This window comes from Felis catus, chromosome X (genome assembly GCF_018350175.1).
Source record: "Felis catus isolate Fca126 chromosome X, F.catus_Fca126_mat1.0, whole genome shotgun sequence".
Classification (NCBI taxonomy): Eukaryota; Metazoa; Chordata; class Mammalia; order Carnivora; family Felidae; genus Felis; species Felis catus.
In genome coordinates, this window is record NC_058386.1 from 52,697,184 (window position 1) to 52,724,668 (window position 27,485).

Consider the following 27,485-nt stretch of genomic DNA (forward strand, 5'->3'; position numbering starts at 1 on the left):
TGCTTGAGGTTTGGGATGGGGATGTGTGGATAGGTGTATGAAAACTAAAGGTTTCAGAGTATGTTTTTTTCTTTTTTACTTTTAGATGTAGTCAAATGCACGTAACATGAAATTCACTGTTTTAACATTTTTTTTTAAGTTTGAACAGATTATCTCCTCATCCTGTCATACCAACTCGCTTGCATTGGGAAAAAAATAATGATAAATTGTAAACACACGTAGCATGCATAACATAAAATTTACCACCTTACTCATTTTTATAGTACTGTTGCCTATATACACATTATTATATGATAAATCTCCAGAACTTTTATATTTTGGAAAGCTGAAACTATATATCCGTGGACCAATTCCCCATTTCCTCCTCCCAGTGCCTAGAAACCACCCTTCTACTTTTTCTTCCTAAGTGTTTATCTATTTTAGATGCCTTGTATAAGTGGAATCATGCAGTTTTCGTCTTTTTGTAACCGGCTTATTTCAATTAGCATAATGCCTTCAAATTTCATTCATGTTGTAGCAATGTCAGAATTTTCATCCTTTTTAAGGTTGAACATTCCATTGCATGTGTATATTATAGTTTGTTTATCCATTCATTCATTGATGGATATTTAGGTTGCTCCCACCTTTTGGCTATTGTGAATCTGCTACAATGAATCTTTGGTCAATCTTTGATCAATAAATTTTTATACCCTGCTTTAAATGCTTTTGCACATATATTCATAAGTGGAATTGCTAGATCACATGGTAATTCTATTTGTGATTTTTTTGAGGAACCTGCATACTTATTTCCATGGTAGCCACTGCATTTTATTTTTCCACCAACATTGTACAAGTGTTCAAATTTCTCCACATCTTTTCTAACAGTTGTTATTTTCTGTTTCTTTTATTTTTTATAGTAGCCATCCTAATGAGTGCAAATGGTATCTCATTGTAGTTTGGATTTGTATTTTCCTAATGATTAGTGATAAACATTTGTTCATGTGCTTATTGGTTATTTGTATATTTTCTTTGGAGAAATACATATTCACATATTTTGTCTTTTATTTTTTTATATTTGTTTACTTTAAGAGAGAGAGAGAGAGAGAGAGAGAGAGAGAGAGAGAGAGAGAGTGCAGGCAGGGGAAGGACAGAAAGAGAGGGAGACAGAGGCTCTGTACTGTCAGCACAGAGCTGACTCAGGACTTGAACTCACAAACCATGAGATCATGACCTGAACCGAAACCAAGAGTCATCCCTTAACCGACTGAGTCACCCAAGCACCCCGTCTACTTTTAACTATGCCTTTGTGTGAAGTTTTAGGAATTTTTTATATATTATGGCTATTAACACCTTTGCAGATATATGTCTTACAAATGTTTTCTCCTATTCCATAGGTTCCCTATTCACTCTGTTGACTGTGTTGTTTTATGCTCAGAAGTTTTAAAGTCTGATGTAGTTTAATTTATGTATTTTTACTTTTATTGCCTATTTGGTGTCATATCCAAGAAATCATTGTCATAAAATCAATGTCATCAAACTTTTTCTCTATTTTTTCCTCTAAGATTTTTATAGTTTTAGCTCTTACATTTAGGTCCACTTTGAGCCAATTTGTATATGTCTTAAGGTAAGTGTACAAATTAATCTTTTGTATGTGAATATCCAGTTTTCCCAATAATACATTTGATGAGTAGAGTGTGTTTTCTTCATTGAATATTCGTGGCACTTTTGCAGAAAATCATTTCACCATTTATGTGCTCTGTATCGTATTCCATATAAATGTTTGTTTTTATGCCTGTACCACACTGTTTTTACCTCTGTAATTTTGTAATAAGTTTTGAAATTAGAAAGTTTGAGACCTCCAAACTCGTTGTACTTTATCACGATTGTTTTGGGTATTCTGGTAACTTGAGATTCCACTGAATTTTAGGTTCATTTTTTTATTTCTGGAAAAAGTATCATTGGGAATCTAATAGGAATTGCATTAAATCAGTAGATCACGTTGTGGAGCATTGATACCTTAACAATATTGTCTTCCTTGTCTTAAAGTTTTTATTTAAATTCCAGTTAATTAATATATAGTGTAATATATTAATTTCAGATATAAAATTTAGTGTTTCAGTATTTACATGCAACAGTCGGTGATAATAACAACAACTGCACTTAAACCCTGTCATTTATTTACACTATCTTCCCACCCAGCTGCCTGCTGATACTATCAGTTTTCTCTTTATCGTTAGGAGTCTTTTTCTTGGTTTGCCAATCATTTCCTTCTTTTCCCTAGGCCCATTTGTTTCTTGAATTCCACATATGAGTGGTGTCATATAGTATTTGTCTTTGTCTTACTGACATTTAATTTAGCATAATATTCTGTAGCTCCATCCATGTTGTTGCAAATGGCAAGATTTCATTCTTTTTTATGGCTGAGTAATAATCCAGTGTGTGTGTATGTGTGTGTGTGTGTGTGTGTGTGTGTGTGTGTTGGCTCAGAGTAATATATATATATAAATTATAATTATATAAGAATATATAATATATATAAATTATAATTATATATATAATATATATAAATTATAAGAAGATGTAATATATAATATATAATAATATATATTTAATTATATATAATTATATATATATATATATATATACTACAACTTCTTTATCCATTCTTCAGTTGAGGGACTCAGGCTGTTCCCATAATTTGTGTATTATACAAAATGCTGCTATAAATACCAGGGAACAGTTATCCCTTCAAATTAGTATTTTTGTATCCTTTGGGTAAACCTGGTAGTGCAATAACTGGATCATAGAGTAGTTATATTTTTAACTTTTTGAGGAATATCCAGTCTTTTCCAGAGTGGCTGCCCAGTTTGAATTCCCACAACAGTATAAGAAAGTTCCCCCTTTCTCCCTAGCCTTTCCAAAACCTGTTGTTTATTATGTTATTGATTTTAGCCATTCTGATAGGTGATATCTCATTGTAGTTTTGATTTGTATTTCGCAGATGATGAGTGATGTTGAGTATCTTTCGTGTATCTGTTAGCCATCTGTATGTCTTTAGAAAAATATCTATTTATGTCTCCTAATGATTTCCTAATTGGATTATTAATTTTGGGGGTTTTGAATTTTATAACTTCCTTATATATTTTGGACATTAACCCTTTGCCAGATATTTCACTTGCAGATATCTTCTCCCATTCTGTAGATTGCATTTAGTTTTGTTGATTATTTCCTTTGCTGTGCACAAGTTGTTGTTTTGTTTTGTTATGTTTTGTTTTGTTTTTGATGAAGTCCCAATAAATTATTTCTGCTTTTGTTTCCCTTTTCTCAGAAGACAATCTAGAAAGTAGTTGCTATGGCTGATGTCAAGGGTTTACTGCCTGTGTTTTCCTGTAGGATTTTTACAGTTTTATATCTCACATTTAGGTCTTTAATCCATTGTGAATGTATTTTTGTGTATAGTGTAAGAAAGTGGTCCAGTTTCATTCTTTGCATGTTGCTGTCCAGTTTTCCCAACACCATTTGTTGGAGAGACTGTCTTTTTCCCATTGGATATTCTTTCCTGCTTTAAGATTAGTTCACCATATACATGTGGCTTCATTTCTGGGTTTTCTACCCTGTTCTATTGATCTATGTGTCTTTGTGCCAATACCATACTGTTTTTATTACAACAGCTTTGTAATATAATTTGAAGTCCAGAATTGTGATACCTACAGCTTTGCTTTTCTTTTTTAAGATTGCCTTGGCTATTCAGGGTCCAAATTTTAAGATTGTTCCTTGTAGCTCTGTGAAAAATGTTGTTGGTATTTTGATAGGAATTGCATTAAATGTATAGATTACTTTGGGTAGTATAGACATTTTAACAATATTTGTTCTTCCAACGCATGTATGTGGAATGTCTTTACATTTCTTCATATTCTCTTAAATTTCTCTCGTCAGTGTTTTGTATTTTTCAGAATACAGGACTTTCATCTCTTTTGTTAGGTTCATTCCTGGGCATCTTATGGGTTTTGGTGCAATTGTAAATGGGATTGATTCCTTGATTTCTGTTTCTGCTGCTTCATTATTGGTTTATAGACATGCAACAGATTTCTGTACATTGATTTTTATTCTTTCTTTTATGAATGTAGTCTATCATGTTGATGGAATATTGAACCATGCTTCCAACACATGAAAAAAAAAAAACACCACTTGATCATGGAGAATGATTTTTTAATGATTTTTAATGATTTTTTTAAATTTTAATGTAATGTATTTTGTTTGCTACTATTATATTGAGAATTTTTGCATTCATGTTCATCAGGGATATTGGCCTGCATTTTTTTTTTCAGTGATGTCTTTATCTGGTTTTGGTATCAGGGTAATGCTGGCCTCATACAATGAGCTTGGAAATTTTTCGTCCTTTTCTATTTTCTGTAATAGTTTGACATAAATGGATATTAACTTTTTAAAACTGTTTGGTAGAATTCACCTGTGAATCCGTCTGGTCCTGGACTTCTGTTTGTTGGAAACTTTTTATTACTGATTTAATTTATTTGCTGGTTATCAGTCTGTTCAAATTTTCTTTTGTCCTGTTTCAGTTTTGGTATTGGATATGTTCTTAGGAATTCATCCATTTCTTCCAGGTTGTCTAATTTGTTGACATATAGTTTTTCATAATATTGTCTTATAATTTTTTTGTATTTCTGTGGTGTTGGCTGTTATTTCTTCTTTATAATTTTTGATGTTATTTATTTGGTCCTTACTCTTTTCCTTTTGTTAAGGCTGGCTTGAAGGTTGTCAATTTTATTAATTTCTTCTAAGAACCATCTCCTGGTTTCATTGAATGTATTCTGTTTTAGTTTCTATATCATTTATTTCTGTTCTAGGCTTTATTATTTGCTTCCTTCTGCTGGCCTTAGGCTTTTGTTGTTGTTGTTATTCTTCTAGCTCCTTTGCTTGCTAGGTTGTTTACTTGAAGATTTTTCTTGCTTCTTGATGAAGGTCTGTATTGCTGTATGCGCTATATGCTTCCCTGTTATTACACTTTTGATGCCTCCCAAAGGTTTTGGACCATTGTGTTCTTATTTTAATTTGTTTACATGTATTTTTTTTACTTCTTTGATTTCCTGGTTGACTCATTTATTGTTTAGTAGCATGTTATAACCTCCATGTATTTGTGGTCTTTCCTGAGTTTTTCTTATTGCTGACTACTGGTTTCAGAGCATTGCAGTTATTAAAGGTGCCTGGTATGACTTCAATCATTTTGTATTTGTTTTGATCCATTTTGTGATGTAATATGTGATCTATTCTTGAGAATGTTCCAATGTGCAGTTGAAAGGTATGTGCATTATACTGTTTTAGGATGGAATGTTCTGAATATATCTGTTACATCCATCTGGTGCAGGGTGTCATTCAAAGCTATTTATTTTTCTTGTTGATTTTGTTTAGAGGATCTGTCCACTGATGTTAGTGGGGTGTTAAAGTCCCCTACTATTATTGTATTGTTATCAATTTGTTCCTTTATCTTTATTATTAACTGTTTTATATATATGGGTGTCTCTGTTGAGTGCATAAATATTTAAAAGTGTTAGATCTTCTTGGTGGATTATCCCTTTTATGATTATCTAATGCCTTTTTTTGTGTCTTGTTACAGTCTTTGTTTTAAAATCCAGTTTTTCTCGTATAAGTATTACTACTCTCACTTTCTTTTGACATTCATTTGCACATAAAACTTTTTTTCCATCCCCTATTTTCCATCGGCAGGTGTCTATGACTAAAATGAGTCTCTTTTTGGCAGTATATCAATGAGTTTCCTTTTTTATCCATTCTGTCACCCTACATCTTTTGATTGAAGTTTTTAGTCCATTTACATTCAAGGTAATCATTGATAGATATATATTTAGTTCCATTTTATTACTTGTTTTGCCATTATTTCTGGAGATGTTCTCTGACCCTTTCTTGTCTTTATCACTTTTGGTCTTTCCTTTGCACTCAAAGAATTTCCTTTAATATTTCTTTCAGGGCTAGGCTAATGTTCTCAAACTCCTTCAGTTGTTTTTTCTTTGTTTGTTTGTTTGGTCTGGGAAACCCTTTATTTCTTCCACTATTCTGAATAATAGCCTTGCTGGATAGAATATTCTTGCCTGAAGATTTTCCCTTTTAAGACTTCAAATATATCATTCCCTTCCTTTCTTGGTTGCCAAATTTTTCATGAGAAATATCTGAAGCCTTTTGGGTTTTCCTTTGTAATTTAATGACTTCTTTGTCTTGCTTATTTTAGGATTTTTTCTTTATCAGTGTATTATTACAAATTTAATTACAATACGTTTTGATATTGGCCTGCTTTCATTGATTTTTTATACTAATATTCAGGTATTCCAGCATTTTTTTAATTTTATTTTTTACTTTTCAAACGTTACATCCAAATTAGTTAGCATATAGTGCAACAATGATTTCAGGAGTAGATTCCTTAGTGCCCCTTACCCATTCAGCCCATCCCCCCTCCCACAACCCCTCCAGAAATCCTCAGTTTGTTCTCCATATTTATAAGTCTCTTCTGTTTTGTCCCCCTCCCTGTTTTTATATTATTTTTGCTTCCCTTCCCTTATGTTCATCTGTTTTGTCTCTTAAAGTCCTCATATATGAGGGAAGTAATATGATTTTTGTCTGTCTCTGACTGACTTTGATGGTAGTTCTTTGTGCCTCCTGGATCTGGATGTCTCTTGCCTTCCCCAGATTAGGGAAGTTTTCAGCTATTGTTTCTTCAAATAAATTTTCTGCTCCTTTTACCTTCTTCTTCTAATAATTGTATAATATGTATGTTATTATGGTTGATGGAATCACTTAGTTCTCTAAATCTGTTCTCATGTTGCATAATTCTTCCTACTCTCTTTTGTTCAGCTTCATTACTTTTCATTATTCTGACATCTAAGTCATTCATTTATTCCTCTGCTTTCTAGCCTGCTGCTCATTGCATCAAGCTTTTTTCCAATCTTGTTTACTGTAATTTTCATCTCTGAATCTTTTTTAACTTTTTTATCTGTGGTAATGATCTCACTATTGTCTTTATTTTTTTCTCAAGCCCAGTGACTATCTTTATGATTGTTGCTTTCAATTCTCCAACAGGAATGTGATGTAAATCTCTTTCATTTAGATCTATGGCCATGGTCTTATCTTGTTCTTTCATTTTGGATAAATCCCTCCATCTTCACATTTTGTCTAAGTCTCTGCCTTTGTCTCTGTGCTAGAAAAGCCAATTATGTCTACTGCTCCTGGAAGTAGTGGCCTTATAAAGATGCCATGTATTGCCCAGGGCCTGGTACTTCAAGGAGTGTCTCTGGTGTGTGCTACACGTGCTATGCTGTTGTGGTTTGGCTGCTCTATCTTTCATGCCAGTCATCTGTAGAGGCTCTCCTTGGCTGCTGTGGACAATGTTTGTCCCATGTCTTGAATATGGAGATTTTTAAGTAGTTATGCTTTGGTCTGCTTGTGAAATGAGATCTGACACCACCTGCACCAGAATTAAGGCCTTGCAGAACTCTGGTTGGGAGATGTGGTGTGAAGAGGGGTTTGTGCTGGTCCTCTGGGGGAGTAGGGGGACCCACTGTACTGAGACTGAAGCAAGCTTGAGCAAGAAAGGCAGCCTTGCCAGAGTGAGGGGGGATGGAGCCTGGTTATGCAAGTTAGACAATCAGTGTACATGCTGTGCTGCTTCCTAAAGGTGGCTCTGTGTTCAATGTTGCTGTATAGGGGGAAGGAAATAGCACCAGCCAGCTCCTTTTTTCCTAGATAAGCATCTCCTTTTACACTGCCTATCAGAGACGTGCTACAAGAATAAAGAATAATCTCCCCTTGTGTGGCTTAAGCATTATTCATGTCACTATGCCCATCCTGTCTGCCCCTGGGTTGTTTGCCTGCCTTCACTAAAGGAGCATTGCATGGCCTCTGGTCTCTCTCCTAAGCCCAACTGACCTTTAAAACTCCAGGCTTTAAATCCTGCTGGTTGCAAGAATTCACAAAATTCATTCCTTCTTGTTTTTCAAGCAAATGGCTTTGGAGAAACTTTCTTTTGGGTTCTCCTGTGTTCTCTCTCTTGCCCTTCACAACAATGGCTCCATCCCCTTGCAGCACCCTGATCTGTTTCTTCCCTAAACCTAGTACCTGCATTTCCTACCTTCTTCACTGTGGCCTCTTCTTTCCCTTTAGTTGTGAGTTTATTTTTTGTCAGTCTTCAGACTTATTTCTGAGGTAATTAGGATGATTTGATAGTTATCTAGTTGTTACATGGGATAAGTTGAGACTAGAGTCCTCCTACCCAGTCACTACCTTCTTCCTTAAATGGAATTTTCTTACTTTCATTTTGAGATTGTTAATTGAGAATATATTGAAATAAAATTAATTTTTGTATACAGATCTTGTATCATACAATATTATTGAATTTGATTATTACTTGTATTAATTAATTTATTAATTCTAATAAATTGTTAGTTCCTTTGAATTTTTTACATAAAATATATCATCTGCAAATGGAAATAGTTTTACTTCTTCCTATTCAGCTTGGGTGCTTTTGTTTCTTTTCTTTTACTTCAATAACTTCATTAATGATGTTGAATGGAATTTTCAAGAGTATTCATACTTCCTTTTTTCCTGATCTTGGGGGAAAGTTTTCAGTTTTTTTTTAATATGAAATTTATTGTCAAATTGGTTTCCATACAACACCCAGGGCTCATCCCAACAGGTGCCCTCCTCAATGCCCATCACCCACCCTCCCCTCCCTCCCACCTCCCGTCAACCCTCAGTTTATACTCAGTTTTTAAGAGTCTTTTATGTTTTGGCTATCTCCCTCTCTAATTTTTTTTTTTCAGTTTATCACCCTTAAGTAGGATATTAGCATGATTTTTTCATAGTTCCCTTTTATGAAGTTGAGAAAGATTCCTTCTATTCTTAGTTTGTTGTTTGATTTTGTTATGAAAAGATGTTTATTTTATCAGATGCTTTTTCTACATATATTAAGATTATCTTATGATTTTTGTCCTTTATTTTATCAAGATGGTGTATTATAGTATTGCTTTTCATAAGTTAAACATTACATTCCTCAGGTGATTCACATTTGATCATAGTGTGTCATTATTTTTTGTGTGTTCTTGGACTCATTTTTCCAGTATTTTATTGATGATTTTTGCATCTGTATTCATAAGGGATATTGATTTGTAGTTTTCTTTTTGTGTGGTATCTTTTTCTGATTTTGGTTTCATGCTAATACTGCTCTTTGAAGAGGTTTTAGACATTTGGTAGTGTTTACCAGTAAAACAATCTGAGTTAGGTTTTTTAATGGGATGTTTATTATTTTTATTGTTACTTATATTATTACTATTTTACTTGTTATAGATATGTTTCAGATTTTCTATTTCTTCATGAGTTAGTGTTAGTAGTTATATTTTTCTAGGAATTTATTAATTTTATCTGAGTTATTTGATTTTTGCCATACAATTATTTACAGCATTTCTTTTTTATTTTTTTTCATGGTAGACACTAGGAATATTTATTTATTTATTTATTTATTTATTTATTTATTTATTTTTAATATATGAAATTTATTGTCAAATTGGTTTCCATACAACACCCAGTGCTCATCACAAAAGGTGCCCTGCTCAATACCCATCACCCACCATCCCCTCCCTCCCACCCCCCATCAACCCTCAGTTTGTTCTCAGTTTTTAAGAGTCTCTTATGCTTTGGCTCTCTCCCACTTTAACCTCTTTTTTTTTTCCTTCCCCTCCCCCATGGGTTTCTGTTAAGTTTCTCAGGATCCACATAAGAGTGGAAACATATGGTATCTGCCTTTCTCTGTATGGCTTATTTCACTTAGCATCACACTCTCCAGTTCCATCCACGTTGCTACAAAAGGCTCCCTTTGTATCTCTATAGGAGCATCCAATAGTGTACTACATACTGTGGGGAAAACAAGGGAAGCATAAAATAAGGCCCTTGTCCTCAAAGAGAATTGGATAATCAAATGAAAATCTTGCTAGTCTAAGGCTTCTTACTTTTGTTCTGATTGTGTACAGTCTAAGACTCCATTGAGTTCATCAAGGAATGATATACTCATAGGAAACAGGCTCCTGATTATCGGGAATTTTTAAGCCAGAGCTGAATGGCAATTCATTTTAGAAACAGAAGAAGGTTTTTATTTTGATGAAGTCTAAATAGTTCATTTATGCTTTTGAAAAAGAAAAAAGAAGGAATTCCTAAAGATCTCTGACATGAATTAAAAAATTATGTGAGAAAATATGGAATAAAGTATGAAGGCACTCTTGGTTATGTATTACTTTCCTATTGCTGCTATAACAAATTACCATATATTAAGTGTCTTAAAATAACACCAGTTTATTTGTGTTTAGTTCAAGAAGTCAGAATTCTAAAATCAAATTGTTGACAAGGCTATGTTGTCTCTTCAGGAGAGAATCTCTTTCCTTGCCGTTTTCAGTTTCTGGAGGCTTCCCACATTCCTTGGCTCATGGCCTCTTTCTTACACCACCCATCCTCTTGTTTATGTCATTGCATCTCCTACTACCCATTAAAAATAATTTTCTTTATTTAAATTTTTTGATGCTTATTTTTGAGAGAGAGAGAGAGAGAGAGACGGGGGGGGGGGGCAGAAAGAGAGGGAGATACAGAATCCAAAGCAGACTCCAGGCTCTGAGATGTCAGGACAGAGCCTGATGCGGGGCTTGAACCCACTAAACATGAGATGATGACCTAAGCAAAAGTTGGACGATTAACTGACTGAACCACCCAGGCATCCCTCCTACAATTCATTCTTATCCTGTTGCCTCCCTTCCTTTTATAAGGACCTTTGTAATTACAGTGAGTCCACCTTGATAACCCAGGATAATCTTACCTATCTCAAATTCTTAACTTAATCATACCTGCAAAGTTCCTTTTACCATGTAAAATAACCTATTCACAGATTCCAGGGATTAGGATGTGGACATCTTTAGGGGGATATTACTTAACCTATCATAGTTATTATAGCTCAGAGATAATCATTGGGATTAAAAGAGCCGGGATGGTGTCAGTGAAGGCAGTGCATCTTGATAGGTATGAAGATAAGGACGAGGTTACTCCTAGGTTTGGGAATGACATGAACACAAGCAGTGGTGTAGAAATCATCATAATTTACATGGAGACTATTCAAAATACTGAGCTACAACCAAATGGGAGGAGAGAAATGTCATATCAAAAAGCCAGGCAAAGGGATCCAAATTTGGTAGAATCGCAATTGGGAGTCACTCCAAGCTCCCAAGTAAGCCCCCAAGTGAAATTATAAAAACAGCATTCTCAGGATGATTGGTCTAGGCAAGCAGAGGTTGGAGAAGGTACCCCAGGAGGAACAAAGGCTGAATGATGTCTCTACTGAAGCATCACTGATGTCTCAGCTGCTTTCAGAGTACCTGAACACAAATGGCAACAATTCCAACGGAGAGAGAAAAGGCCAAGGCAAGATCATTTTAGCCTCTCTCCACCTACAGTAGCATAAGCTGCAGACAACAGCCAAGAGCCTCCCATAGTGCTTTGCAAAGGGAGATGATTTTTATGAGCTCAGGGATGTTTTGTTTTGTTTTGTTTTGTTTTTAAAGATTGAAAATATGATACGCTTACCTCATTGCCACATTACTTCCATCTATGACAACTGGCCTCAAATTTTCACTGTTGTCTATTTCATCTTCAAGAGACAGTTCAGGGCTTGCAATCTCTCTAGAGCTGGGACCCCTAGGTGCTAACAAACTCAAACTGGCCTGCCCTTCTGAATCGCCTTTGTTCCCAAGCCTGACGAGCTCTGCCAATACATCATTAATAAGTGATTCTGGGCCCAGCTTGTTCAATACTGATTGAATCTGTGCCTCTGCATAGCCCAGCTTTAGAGCAAAATCCATCTTGGCTTGGTATTCTTTTTCCAAGTCAAGCTTCCTATCCTGTAGAATGCTGCTCTGGGAGAAGCTTGGATGATCTAAGCAGGGTGATCTAAAGAGCTGACGGTGTGGCTTGGCGGGAATATCCTTTTTTTTCAACTGAGCATCCCCAGATCCGTAGCTATTGTCATTGTTACTGTTCTTAAGGCTCATCTGTTCAGGTTCATTCTCAGAGTTCATCCACTCTTCAGAATCAGCATTGCTCTGCTCCATCCTGTCCTGCTTAGATTGTTGTTTCTCTTCCTTGGAGGAACTCTTCTCCATTTTTGATGTCCCCACTGCAGCTGTGGCCGTCATCCCCATTCAGTGGGCAGTCTGAAGTCTAATCAGCTCTTTTTCTTTTTAGCTTGCTTGGAATCCACATACAGTTATATTCCTTTGTAGTAAAATGTGGTGGTAGTGATGGTGAAAGTCTTTGCCTGTTTGGTTTGGTATGTTCAGATGTTACCAGTCCCTACAAATAAACACACATACCACAATCATGTTTAGTAACATTCTGGAAAGGCATTTAAGAATGCACAGGTTTCTTTTTAAGAAACTACACACTGTATGACATTTTGTTTTTGTACTTTAAATGATTGGACTCACCTTATAACAAAAAATATATATACTCTAATTCTTTAATAATTATAGGCATAAAAATTTCAATGGTAGCAATTGTGCTATAATCACCCCCCATTCACACACAAAATAAATCACACTAAAGTTAACTTATTATCACAACTTTGTGAAAGGCAAATATGGCATTTCAACAAGGTGCAGGAATATACACATCCTTAAAAGGACTTTCTCTTCTTTCTGAGAGATTTCCAGATTTCACACTAGATCCCTCTTGCTAAAGTGCAGTTCCATTCCTGAAAAGCACAACATCTCTAGCACCATTCATTGCAACAGATCAGAGACTCTATCTACTAGGGAGACTAGAAAACCATTAAAATTGCTTTCAAGAAATTGAAGTACGTAAAAGGTCATAAGTAGGTAGATGCACTCCAGATTTTTTTAAAGGGTCTGTGTACACTTATGAATTGTATCTGCAGCCTATTTCATTTATTGTAATTGTATTTATTGTATTGTAAAAAGTCAGTTTGCACAATAAACCAAAACATTTTAAAATAATATCTGTTACCGAAGAGAATTAAGGACAATTTTATTTCTGAACTCCTCCTCTCACCTACCTCAATTGTCCCCACAAGTTTGAGTTCTAACTTAGGCAAGGTGTTTTTTCTCAGTCTGAGCCTTGGTTTCCTCAAATATAGAATGAGAATACTGATACTTACCTCACAGGGTAAAGATTATGTAAGATGAGTAAGTAAAGTGCTTAGAAAAGTGAACAGAACACAGTAGGTTCTCAATATATGTAAAGGGTGCAACAGACACCATCAAAGGATTTTTGTTGTTGCTGTTGTTTTAAGGGAGGCTGTCAATAAGGCAAGGTAGTAGATGTGTGAGCACTGAAAAGCTCTTCAGGTAGCAGCAGTTCACTAATCTAAAACAAGACTATTTATGTAACCAATGTACTAGGGTTACACTTTAGTTACACTTTAGTACTGTTTATACAAACAGGAAGAAGGCACTAATAGTTCTATCTAAGAATAATACGGATAGCTGCATGTTTGCTTTAGGAAAGTCACATTTGGAAATTTTATATGCACACAGAATTGCCGTCTCAGAACTGACATTCAGGCAGCATGTGACTTCTATAATGATTACACTACCTCTTGTGTCTTAAAAAATTTCCCTTAATGAATTAGCCAATACATAGACAGCCATTTCACTTTCACTTCTCCATTAATCTGTTATTTGAACTTTGAAGTCTATTTCCTTTAAAATTCCATTTTATTATCTGACTTATATCTTATTCTCTTCAAAATAATTTCTAGTGCACATAAGACATTGAGATTTTCACCACATAGGACATTGAGATTTTCATCTTGCATTTATTTAAATCTCAAAAGTCACTTAAAAACAACTGTTTATAAGATCAACTGTATATTTTGTTGGCAAATGAGAGGTACCTATAGATCAGTTTGACTATTCCTAGCTAATGAACTATAGAATTTCCCCCCTTTTCTATTATCTTATATTTTGCTTTGCCCAAGTTAACATTGATGTGAGCACATTTACCAAGTTCATGTACATATACAATAGCAAATTTAAGCTCAAGGAAAATCTCACAGCACAAAAAATCCTCACTGCAATTACTAGTTTTTATTATGAAAATTTTCTACTCAAATAACATAAAGCAGAAGAGAAATAAATGACTTAGCAAACATAAATTTGATTTACCTTTCAAAGTCTTAAGCAAGAAGATTTTTAAGAAAAATATTGATTGTCCTTAAACCTGCACATGTGTGGTGTCATGTGTTTTTTTTTTTGTTTGTTTTCTTGAACAACAGAAACTTCTTGAGGCAAAGATTTAAATAAAATTTTTCATTCAAAAGAACAGTCATTGAGTGCCAGACACTGAAATAAGTCCTAGGTCTAGGAAAAAAACAAAACAAAAAAATAGAATTTATCCTGTCCTCAAAGAACTCGTAAGCTAATAAAGATTGGCTATACATGGCTCTAGGAAGTGTTAAAAACAATTCTATAGAATATGATCACTGGGATACTTTTGAGAATAAAAAGAACATTACTAATAATTATGTCAGAACATTAGGCATAAATTAGGTATATCCAAGGCAAACCTGAATACATGGCTGATCCTTCAAGTTACTTGAAAATTTCCATTGACATACTAAGGAGGAAATGTTAAATTCTGTCAGTGGAGTCAGAGATAGGGGTGATGGTTATAGTGATTAGGAAAAAATTCAAGAAGTATATAATATTTGAAGTAATTTTCTGACTAATAATTAATAAACATTCACTTAGTGTTGACTATGTGCCAGGAAACAGGAGCTGGGGATATAAAAAAAAAAAGACATGGATTCTGATCTCAATGTTCTTACAGTGGTGATGGTGGGAAGTGGAGATAGATAATAATAAAATAATTATATAATTTATACTTACAAACTGTGATAAGTGAATAAATGTTAATAATATAAGGAGTTATCAGTTGAAACTTAAAGGAAAGAGTGACAATTTTCTTGGCAGGAAAGAGTTTTTAAAATTATAAATGTATAAACATTAATATGACATTGTACCTTTGTCAACACCTAATGCCTAATATTACTGGTGAGGAGTGATAAATGAAAGCATTGAGGATGGCTAAAGGAAAATGGTTACTTTTGCCCCAAAATGAAAGTAAGTAGGGAAAAAATTTCAAAGATAAGGTTCTAGCTGCTACTTATTAAAGGTGTTGAAAAGATTATTTTTTATTGTTATTAACTGAAAAATTTACAAATGAATGCATTAAAGAATGACATACTTTTGAAAATCTTACTAGTCAGATGAACTTGTGGGACTGGATATAGTTTGTTTTAAGAAGTCAAGAACTTTGACACCAGATAACAACATGTTACAAGTACAGAGTTTGCCTATAGTTTACTTAAAAATATGATTAAGCAAATGACTGCAAAGTTGCATTTGAATCTAAAAAGAGTAGACAAATATATGCAGGCAAAAATTGCCAACATTGACCTTAATGAATTACCAAGAAAGAAAAAAAGTCTTCTTCCCATTCAGTCTGCTACTCTATTTTCTTCATTCATCTCCTCCTTCCCATCTTTTTATTATGAAATAAAGTTTATTTCTATTGCATTCAGGTAAAGCAATTTCCCAAGATAAATATTCAAGTTGTACTACAAACTCCATCTTTTCCAAAATCTGCCAAACAACACCATGTATGGAGACAGAAACATCTTGCCATGTCTACAGAGCCAAAACCACTGGAAATGTGCAAAAAAGCTCAATAGCCGTGTAGGACAGAGCTGTCCAAGCAATAGCCAAGTCAAGAAGAAAATATTAAATTCTAAATGATCTACATGTGGATAGGCCACTTTATTATTATTTTTTACATATAATTTATTGTCAAGTTAGCTAACATACAGTGTACAGTGTGCTCTTGGTTTTGGGGATAGATTCCCGTGATTAATCACTTATGTACAATACGCAGTGCTCATCCCAACAAGTGCCCTCCTCAATGCCTATCACCCATTTTCCCCTCTCCCCCACCCCCAATCAATCCTCAGTTCGTTCTCTGTATTTAAGAGTCTCTTATGGTTCGCCTCCCTTTCTGTTTAAAACTATTTTTCCCCTTTCATTCCCCCATGGTCTTCTGTTAAGTTTCTCAAGTTCCACATATGAATGGGTGGGAATGCAAACTGGCGCAGCCTCTCTGGAAAACAGTGTGAAGTTTCCTTAAAAAATCAAAAATAGAAATAACCTATTACCCAGCAATAGCACTACTAGGAATTTATCCAAAGGATACAGGAGTGCTGATTCATAGGGGCACTTGTAAACCTAATGTTTATAGCAACACTTTCAACAATAGCCAAATTATGGAAATAGCCCAAATGTCCATCAACTGATTAATAGATAAAGAAGATGTGGCTTATATATACAGTGGAATACTACTTGGCAATAAGAATGAAATCCTGCCATTTGCAACAATGTGAATGAAACTGGACGGTATTATGCTAAATGGAATAAGTCCTTTATTATTTGTGAAGGCATTATCTGTACACTGGGAGGCATGTTTTAAAAGAGACTTAGGGACACCTAGTTAGGCAACTACCCTTCTCTTTCCCTTCTAGCAGTATTTTTTTTCATAATAAGCATCCTAAAAAAAGGATATCAAAAGTCATCTACTATGCAGGATTTTGGTACGGTCTAGAAAATTGAGAAGTGGCCATATTTCAGTCATCATAATATTCAGATCTTTTCTTGGTTTCTAATCTTTGAACCGTAACACTGTTTTGAGAATTAGCTTTAAAGAGAATAAATCTAAATCTACATTGTATCAAGGCATCATATTTTCCTTGAAAATGGAAAATAATACTTATAAAACTTTAGTAATAATAATAACAATAAAATATAAAAATATTTACATTTACATTGCCTATTAGAGTTGCCTAAGGGCAACAGGCTCTCAGCAAACAAGGCTACATAATTACCTGCATAACCCAAATTTGGATTGTTGTGATATATATATATATATATATATACACATATATATATCACTTCTCAATTCCTTATGTTAAGCTTATCAGTTAAAGAAGTTACATAAACATCAGAGGGAAACATAAAGTGTGATATTTCTTTTTTTTTAATTTATTTTTTCAATATATGAAGTTTATTATTATTTTTATATATATATATGAAATTTATTGTCAAATTGGTTTCCATACAACACCCAGTGCTCATACCAAAAGGTGCCCTCCTCAATACCCATCACCCACCCTCTCCTCCCTCCCACCCCCTATCAACCCTCAGTTTGTTCTCAGTTTTTTTTAATATAACTATTTTATTTTATTTATTTTTTTATATATGAAATTTATTGACAAATTGGTTTCCATACAACACCCAGTGCTCATCCCAAAAGGTGCCCTCCTCAATACCCATCACCCACCCTCTCCTCCCTCCCACCCCCCATCAACCCTCAGTTTGTTCTCAGTTTTTAAGAGTCTCTTATGCTTTGGCTCTCTCCCACTCTAACCTGTTTGTTTTTTTTTTTCCTTCCCCTCCCCCATGGGTTCCTGTTAAGTTTCTCAGGGTCCACATAAGAGTGAAACCATATGGTATCTGTCTTTCCCTGTATGGCTTATTTCACTTAGCATCACACTCTCCAGTTCCATCCACGTTGCTACAAAAGGCCTCTTCTCAGGTTTTAACAGTCTCTTATGCTTTGGCTCTCTCCCACTCTAACCTCTTTTTTTTTTTTCCTTCCCCTCCCCCATGGGTTCCTGTTAAGTTTCTCAGGATCCACATAAGAGTGAAACCATATGGTATCTGTCTTACTCTGTATGGCTTATTTCACTTAGCATCACACTCTCCAGTTCCATCCACGTTGCTACAAAGGGCCATATTTCATTTTTTCTCATTGCCACGTAATATTCCATTGTGTATATAAACCACAATTTCTTTATCCATTCATCAGTTGATGGACATTTAGGCTCTTTCCATAATTTGGCTATTGTTGAGAGTGCTGCTATGAACATTGGGGTACAAGTGGCCCTATGCATCAGTACTCCTGTATCCCTTGGATAAATTCCTAGCAGTGCTATTGCTGGGTCATAGGGTAGGTCTATTTTTAATTTTCTGAGGAACCTCCACACTGTTTTCCAGAGCGGCTGCACCAATTTGCATTCCCACCAACAGTGCAAGAGGGTTCCCGTTTCTCCACATCCTCTCCAGCATCTATAGTCTCCTGATTGGTTCATTTTGGCCACTCTGACTGGCGTGAGGTGATACCTGAGTGTGGTTTTGATTTGTATTTCCCTGATGAGGAGCGATGTTGAGCATCTTTTCATGTGCCTGTTGGCCATCCGGATGTCTTCTTTAGAGAAGTGTCTATTCATGTTTTCTGCCCATTTCTTCACTGGGTTATTTGTTTTTCGGGTGTGGAGTTTGGTGAGCTCTTTATAGATTTTGGATACTAGCCCTTTGTCCGATATGTCATTTGCGAATATCTTTTCCCATTCCGTTGGTTGCCTTTTAGTTTTGTTGGTTGTTTCCCTTGCTGTGCAGAAGCTTTTTATCTTCATAAGGTCCCAGTAGTTCATTTTTGCTTTTAATTCCCTTGCGTTTGGGGATGTGTCGAGTAAGAGATGGCTACGGCTGAGGTCAGAGAGGTCTTTTCCTGCTTTCTCCTCTAGGGTTTTGATGGTTTCCTGTCTCACATTCAGGTCCTTTATCCATTTAGAGTTTATTTTTGTGAATGGAGTGAGAAAGTGTTCTAGTTTCAACCTTCTGCATGTTGCTGTGCAGTTCTCCTAGCACCATTTGTTAAAGAGACTGTCTTTTTTCCATTGGATGTTCTTTCCTGCTTTGTCAAAGATTAGTTGGCCATACCTTGGTGGGTCTAGTTCTGGGGTTTCTATTCTATTCCATTGATCTATGTGTCTGTTTTTGTGCCAATCCCATGCTGTTTTGATGATTACAGCTTTGTAGTAGAGGCTAAAGTCTGGGATTGTGATGCCTCGTGCTTTGGTCTTCTTCTTCAAAATTACTTTGGCTATTCAGGGCCTTTTGTGTTTCCATATGAATTTTAGAATTTCTTGTTCTAGTTTCGAGAAGAATGCTGGTGCAATTTTGATTGGGATTGCATTGAATTTGTAGATAGCTTTGGGTAGTATTGACATTTTGACAATATTTATTCTTCCAATCCATGAGCAGGGAATGTCTTTCCATTTCTTTATATCTTCTTCAATTTCCTTCATCAGCTTTCTATAGTTTTCAGCATACAGATCTTGTACATCTTTGGTTAGATTTATTCCTAGGTATTTTATGCTTCTTGGTGCAATTGTGAATGGGATCAGTTTCTTTATTTGTCTTTCTGTTGCTTTATTGTTAGTGTATAAGAATGCAACTGATTTCTGTACATTGATTTTGTATCCTGCAACTTTGCTGAATTCCCGTATCAGTTCTAGCAGACTTTTGGTGGAGTCTATCGGATTTTCCATGTATAATATCATGTCATCTGCAAAAAGCGAAAGCTTGACTTCAGCTTTGCTAATTTTGATGCCTTTGATTTCCTTTTGTTGTCTGATTGCTGATGCTAGAACTTCCAACACTATGTTAAACAACAGCGGTGAGAGTGGGCATCCCTGTCGTGTTCCTGGTCTCAGGGAAAAAGCTCTTGGTTTTTCCCCGTTGAGGATGATGTTAGCTGTGGGCTTTTCATAAATGGCTTTGATGATGGTTAAGTATGTTCTTTCTCTCCCGACTTTCTCAAGGGTTTTTATTAAGAAAGGGTGCTGGATTTTGTCAAAGGCCTTTTCGGCATCGATTGACAGGATCATATGGTTCTTCTCTCTCTTTTTTTATTAATGTGATGTATCACGTTGATTGATTTGCAAATGTTCAACCAGCCCTGCATCCCAGGAATGAATCCCACTTGATCATGGTGAATAATTCTTTTTATATGCTGTTGAATTCGATTTGCCAGTATTTTATTGAGAATTTTTGCATCCATATTCATCAGGGATATTGGCCTGTAGTTCTCTTTTTTTACTGGGTCTCTGTCTGGTTTAGGAATCAAAGTAACACTGGCTACATAGAATGAGTCTGGAAGTTTTCCTTCCCTTTCTATTTCTTGGAATAGCTTGAGAAGGATAGGTATTATCTCTGCTTTAAACGTCTGGTAGGACTCCCCTGGGAAGCCATCTGGTCCTGGACTCTTATTTGTTGGGAGATTTTTGATGACCGATTCAATTGCTTCGCTGCTTATGGGTCTTTTCAAGCTTTCTATTTCCTCCTGATTGAGTTTTGGAAGAGTGTGAGTGTTTAGGAATTTGTCCATTTCTTCCAGGTTGTCCAATTGGTTGGCATATAATATTTCATAGTATTCCCTGATAATTGTTTGTATCTCTGAGGGATTGGTTGTAATAATTCCATTTTCATTCATGATTTTGTCTATTTGGGTCATCTCCCTTTTCTTTTTGACAAGCCTGGCTAGAGGTTTGTCAATTTTGTTTATTTTTTCAAAAAACTAACTTTTGGTTTCATTGATCTTCTCTACAGTTTCTTAGATTCTATATTGTTTATTTCTGCTCTGATCTTTATTATTTCTCTTCTTCTGCTAGATTTAGGCTGCCTTTGCTGTTCTGCTTCTAGTTCCTTTAGGTGTGCTGTTAGATTTTGTATTTGGGATTTTTCTTGTTTCTTGAGGCAGGCCTGGATTGCAATGTATTTTCCTCTCAGGACTGCCTTCGCTGCGTCCCAAAGCGTTTGGATTGTTGTATTTTCATTTTCGTTTGTTTCCATATATTTTTTAATTTCTTCTCTAATTGCATGGTTGACCCACTCATTCGTTAGTAGGGTGTTCTTTAACCTCCATGCTTTTGGAGGTTTTCCAGACTTTTGTCTGTGGTTGATTTCAAGCTTCATAGCATTGTGTTCTGAAATTATGCATTATATGGTTTCAATTCTTGTATACTTATGAAGGGCTGTTTGGTGACCCAGTATGTGATCTATCTTGGAGAATGTTCCATGTGCACTCGAGAAGAAAGTATATTCTGTTGCTTTGGGATGCAGACTTCTAAATAGATCTATCACGTCCATCTGATCCAATGTATCATTCAGGGCCCTTCTTTCTTTATTGACCGTGTGTCTAGATGATCTATCCATTTCTGTAAGTGGAGTGTTAAATTCCCCTGCAATTACCACATTCTTATCAATAAGGTTCCTTATGTTTATGAGTAATTGTTTTATATATTTGGGGGCTCAAGTATTCGGTGCATAGACATTTATAATTGTTAGCTCTTCCTGATGGATAGACCCTGTAATTATTAGATAATGCCCTTCTTCATCTCTTGTACAGCCTCGAATTTAAAGTCTAGTTTGTCTGATGTAAGTATGGCTACTCCAGCTTTCTTTTGGCTTCCAGTAGCATGATAAATAGTTGTCCATCCCCTCACTCTCAATCTAAAGGTGTCCTCAGGTCTAAAATGAGTCTCTTGTAGACAGCAAATAGATGGGTCTTGTTTTTTTATCCATTATGATACCCTATGTCTTTTGGTTGGTGCATTTAATCCATTTACATTCAGTGTTATTATAGAAAGATACGGGTTTAGAGTCATTGTGATGTCTGTATGTTTTATGCTTGTAGTGATGTCTCTGGGACTTTGTCTCACAGGATCCCCCTTAGGATCTCTTGTAGGGCTGGTTTAGTGGTGACAAATTCCTTCAGTTTTTGTTTGTTTGAGAAGACCTTTATCTCTCCTTGTATTCTAAATGACAGACTTGCTGGATAAAGATTCTCTGCTGCATATTTTTTCTGTCTAGCACCCTGAAAATCTCTTGCCAATTCTTTCTGGCCTGCCAAGTTTCAAAAGAGAGATCAGTCACGAGTCTTACAGGTCTCCCTTTATAAGTTAGGGCATGTTTATCCATTGCTGCTTTCAGAATTTTCTCTTTATCCTTGTATTTTGCCAGTTTCACTATGATATGTCGTGCAGAAGATCGATTCAACTTAAGTCTGAAGGGAGTTCTCTGTGCCTCTTGGATTTCAATGCCTGAGATTTCAATGCCTTGGATTTCAATAGCTGAGAATAATAGTTCTCAGCTATTATTTCTTCAAGTACCCCTTCAGCACCTTTCCCTCTCTCTTCCTCCTCTGGGATACCAATTATGCGTATATTATTTCTTTTTAGTGTATCACTTAGTTCTCTAATTTTCCCCTCATACTCCTGGATTTTTTTATCTCTCTTTTTCTCAGCTTCCTCTTTTTCCATAACTTTATCTTCTAGTTCACCTATTCTCTCTTCTGCCTCTTCAAGCCAAGCTGTGGTGGTTTCCATTTTGTTTTGCATTTCGTTTAAAGCATTTTTCAGCTCTTCCTGACTGTTCCTTAGTCCCTTGATCTCTGTAGGAAGAGATTCTCTGCTGTCCTGTATACTGTTTTCAAGGCCAGCGATTAATTTTAAGACTATTATTCTAAATTCACTTTCTGTTATATTATTTAAATCCTTTTTGATCAGTTCATTAGCTGTTGTTATTTCCTGGAGATTCTTCTGAGGGGAATTCTTCCGCTTGGTCATTTTGGATAGTCCCTGTAGTGGTGCAGGCCTGCAGGGCACTTCCCCTGTGCTGTCTTGAATAACTTGCATTGGTCGGTGGGGCTGCAGTCAGACATGATGTCTGCCCCGGGCCCACTGCTGAGGCCAGTCAGACTGGTGTGTGCCTTCTCTTCCCCTTTCCTAGGGGCGGGATTCACTGTGGGGTGGCGTGGCCCGTCTGGGCTACTTGCACACTGCCATGCTTGTGGAGCTGGGGATCTGGCGTATTAGCTGGGGTGGGTAAGCAAGGTGCAGGGGGGCAAGAGGGGCAGGCTTAGCTCACTTCTCCTTAGGTGATACACTTCAGGAGGGGCCCTGTGGCAGCAGGAGGGGGTCAGACCCACTGCTGGAGGTGTGGCTCCGCAGAAGCACCGCATTGGGTGTTTGCCTGGTGCAAGGAAGTTCCCTGGCAGGAACTGGTTCCCTTTGGGATTTTGGCTGGGGGATGGGTGACGGAGATGGCGCTGGCGAGCGCCTTTGTTCCCCGCCAAACTGAGCTCTGTCGTCCTGGGGCTCAGCAACTCTCCCTCCCTTTGTCCTCTAGGCTTCCTGCTTTCCGAGCAGAGCTGTTAACTTATGACCTCCCAGATGCAAGCAAGGTCCGCTTGCTGTCGGAACACACTCCGTCTGGACCCTCCGCTTTTGCGAGCCAGACTCAGGGTCTCTGCTTGGCCGGCGGGCCGCCCTTCCACACCGGCTCCCTCCCGCCAGTCCGTGGAGTGCGCACTGCCTCTCGGCCCTTCCCTACCCTCTTCCGTGGGCCTCTCATCTGTGCTTGGCTCCAGAGACTCCGTTCTGCTAGTTTCTGGTGGTTTTCTGGGTTAGTTAGGCAGGTGTAGGTGGAATCTAAGTGATCAGCAGGATGCGTGGTGAGCCCAGCGTCCTCCTAAGCTGCCATCTTCCGGTCCCTCCCCAGTTAATGACTTTTTAAATGTGCTGTTGGATTTTGTTTTCTAGCATTTTGTTGTAGATTTTTGCATCTATGTTCATTAAAGGTATTAGTCTGTAGTTGTATTTTTAGTCGTGTCTTTTTCTTGTTTTGGTATCAGGGAAATGTTGGCCTCATAGAATGAATTTGTAAGTTTTTCTTACACTTCTGTTTTTTTTATATATTTTGAGAAGAGGCATTAACTTTTCTTTATTTTCCTTTTTTTTTTAATTTAAATTTTAGGTAGTTGACATTTAGTGCAATATTGGCTTCAAGGGTAGAATTCAGTGTTTCATCACTTATGTACAACACCCGGTGTTCATCACAACAAATACCCTCCGTAGTACCTATCACTCATCTAGCCCATCCCCCACTCACTTCTCTATCAAGTTCATAATTTATTTCTCATTAAAAATCTCTTATGGTTTGTTTTCCTCTCTTCTCTTTTTTCTCCTCTTTCCATGTGCTCATCTGTTTTGTTTCTTAAATTCTACATATGAATAAAAACATATTTTTTAAAATAAAAACGTGTTTTCTCTAATTGATGTATTTCACTTAGCATAATACAGTCTAGCTCCATCCATGTCATTGCAAATGGCCAGATTTCATTCTTCTTGATGGCTGAATAGTAGTCCATTATATGTGAATGTATGTGTGTATGTGTATATATATATATATAATATTCCATTATATATAAACATAGAGAAATACAGAGATAGAGATAGAGAAAGATATATAGATATCACATCTTCTTTATCAATTTATTTGTCAATGGACTTTGGGGCTATGCCCATAGATTCACTGTTGTTAATAATGCTGCTATAAACATTGGGGTGCATGTACCTCTTCAAATCTGTTTTTTGTATTCTTTGAGTAAATATCTAATAGTGTAATTGCTGGATTGTAGGTTAGTTTTCTGTTTAGTTTTTTGAGAAACCTCCATACTGTTCTCCAGAGTGGCTGCATCAGTTTGCATTCCCACCAGCGGTGCAAGAGGGTTCCTTTTTCTCTACATCCTTGCCAACACCTGTTGTTTCCTCAGTTGCTAATTTCAGCCATTCTGATGGCTGATGATGAGTGATGTTGAGCATCTTTTCATGTGTCTGTTAGACATCTGGATATCTTCATTGAAAAAGTGTCTATTCATCTCTTTGCACATTTCCTAACTGGGTTATTTTTTGGGGGGTGTTGAGTTTGATACATTTTTTTATAGATATTGGATACTAATCCTTTATCTGATGTGTCATTTGCAAATATATTCTCCCATTACATAGGCTACTTTTCAGTTTTTTTGATTGTTTCCTTAGCTTTTCAGAAGCTTTTTATCTTGATTAAGTCCCAATAGTAAACGTTTGCTTTTGTTTCCCTTGCCTTTGGCAACGTGTTTAGTAGGAAGGTGCTCTGGCCAAGGTCAAAGAGGTTGCTGCCTGCATTGTCCTGTAGATTTTGTTTTCCTGTCTCACATTTAGGTCTTTTATCCATTTTGAATTTTTTTATGTGTATGGTATAAGAAAGTGGCCCAGTTTCATTCTTCCGCATGCTAGTGTCCAGTCTTCCCAGCACCATTTGCTAAAGAGACTGTTTTTTTTCCATTAGATACTTTTCCTCCTTTGTCAAGGATTAGATGGCCATACATTTGTGGTTCCATTTATGGTTTTATATTCTGTTCCATTGATCTATGTGTCTGTTTTTGTGCCAGCACCATAGTATCTTGGTGACTATAGCTTTGTAATATAGCTTGAAATCCAGAATCATGATGCTTCTAGTTTTGTTTTTCCTTTTCAGGATTGCATTGACTATTTGGGGTCTTTTGTGGTTCCATACAAATTTAAGATCACTATCAAACACTTTTTTCTGCATCTGTTGATATTATTATGTAATTTTCCCTTTCATTATGTTAATATGGTACATCACACTTATTGATTTGCATATGTCAAACCATCCTGACATCTCAGGGATAAATCCCTCTTGAACATGTATATGATCTTTTTAATGCAATATTTATTTCAGTTTGCTAGTACTTTTTAAAGGATTTTTGCATCTATTTTCATCAGGAATATTGGCCTGTAATTTCCTTGTCTAGCTTTGGTATCTGAGTAATTCTGCATTATAAAATGCGTATAAAATTGTTCCTTTGTCTCCCATTTTTGGGAAGAGTTTGAGAAGGACTGGCATTAATTGTTTTTTAAATGTTTGATACAAGCCATCAGTGAAGCCATCTGGTCCTGAACTTTTCTTTGTTGGCAGAGTTTTTATTATTATTACTATTTCAACCTTTTTACTCATTATTGGTCTGTTCAGGTTTTCTATTTCTTCATGATTAATTTTGGTGGTTGTAGGTTTCTAGAAATTTTTCCATTTTTCTAGGTTATCCAATTTTTGAGATGTTATTGTTTTTTAATGTTTATTTATTTTTGAGAGAAAGAGAGAGAGAGAGACAGAGACAGAGTGTGAGAGGGGGAGGGGCAAAGAGAGGGAGACATAAAATCCAAAACAGGCTCCAGGCTCTGAGCTGCCAGCACAGAGCCTGACAAAGGGCTGGGACTCACAAGCCACAAGATCATTATCTGAGCTGAAGTTGGACGCTTAACTGACTGAGCCACACAGGCACCCTGAGATGTTATTCTCATGATCATTGTATATTTGTGGTATCAGTTGTAATGTCTCCTCTCATTTATGCTTTTCTTTATTTGAGGCTTCTCTTTTTATTCTTGGTTCTATGTAAGCATTTGTCAAAATGTTTAACTTTTCAGAAAACCAACTATTATTTTCACTGATGTTTTCTATCATCTTTCTAGTCTCTATTTTATTTTTTTCTGCTTTAATCTACATTATTTTCTCCCTTCTGCTAACATTGAGCTCAGTTTATTATTTTTCTCATTTGTTGAGGTGTAAAGTTAGCTTGTTTATTTGAGATATTTCTTTTTTCATTTAGCTATATAAATTTTCCTTTAGTATTGATTTTGCTGCATCCTTTAAGTTTTGGTATGTTGTGTTTCCATTTTTTTTGTGTGTCTGATACTTTCTGGTTTTTCTTTTGATTTCTTTTTTGGCTCACTAGGTTTTCAAGAGTATACTGTTTAGTTTTCACATATTTGTGAATTTTCCAATTTGCTTCCTGTAATTCATTTCTCATTTCATACTATTATGGTCAGAAAAAATACTTGATATCATTTAAATCTTTTCAAACTTGTTGGTATTTCTATTGTGACCAACATGTGACCTATCTTTGAAAATGGTCCATGTGTGCTTGAGAAAAAAAATTGTTTTTTGGTTCTGTTAGATGGAATGTTATATATGTGTCCGTTAGGTCCATTTGGTCTACAGTATAATTAAAATCCAGTGTTTTCTTATTGATTTTCTATATGTATAATCTATTCAGTGTTGAAAGCACATTTTTGAAACCCCTTGTTGTTACTGTATTTTTGCTTATTTCTTCCTTCTATTCTGTTTATATTTATTTAAATATTTAAGTTCTTGAAAGTCGTGTCCACATATGTAGAAAATACTTAAATCCTGTTGATGAATTGACTTTTTCACTATATAGTAATCTTTTGTGTTTCTTAAGGCTGATTTTGACTACATATGTATATAATCTTGGTATAGCCACTTCTGCTCTCTTTTGGTTTCCATTTGCATAGAATATCTTTTTATTTCCCTTTACTTTCCACCTATATGTGTCTATAAGTGAATCTCTTACAAACAGCATGTTACATTTTGTGAAATCCATTCAGCCATTCTATGTCTTTAGATTGGTTAACTTAATCTATTGACATTTAAAGTAATTTTTGATAGGTAGGAATTTATTATTGACATTTTGATTATTATTTCCTATTTTGTAGTTCATGTTTTCCTTGCTTGGGGTCTTTAGAGCTTCATGTACCTGAATGTCCTTATCCCTCTCAAGATTTAGAATCATTTTAGCTAGGGACACTTGGGTGACTCAGTTGTTAAGCATTTGTGAGATTA

The 27,485-nt window shown here is 35.8% G+C and overlaps 2 protein-coding genes across 2 annotated transcripts in view; one reads left to right on the forward strand and one right to left on the reverse strand.

Annotated features, from left to right (window-relative positions):
• The window catches only part of ZC3H12B (zinc finger CCCH-type containing 12B), a 482,912-nt gene that overhangs the window by 348,942 nt on the left and 106,485 nt on the right, over positions 1–27,485 (forward strand). The window lies entirely within an intron of this gene.
• LOC123383504 (probable ribonuclease ZC3H12B) lies at positions 11,021–14,441 on the reverse strand. Its single transcript, XM_045051224.1, has 2 exons — positions 14,217–14,441; positions 11,021–12,384 (listed from the first exon to the last, which is right to left on the reverse strand). Exon 2 carries the CDS (start codon positions 12,231–12,233, stop codon positions 11,616–11,618), a length of 618 nt encoding a protein of 205 aa, XP_044907159.1. The 5' UTR covers positions 12,234–12,384; positions 14,217–14,441; the 3' UTR covers positions 11,021–11,615.

Bases quoted from the DNA above. Each gene is read 5' to 3' on its own strand.
- LOC123383504 (XM_045051224.1), bottom strand. From the start codon at position 12,233: ATGGGGATGACGGCCACAGCTGCAGTGGGGACATCAAAAATGGAGAAG.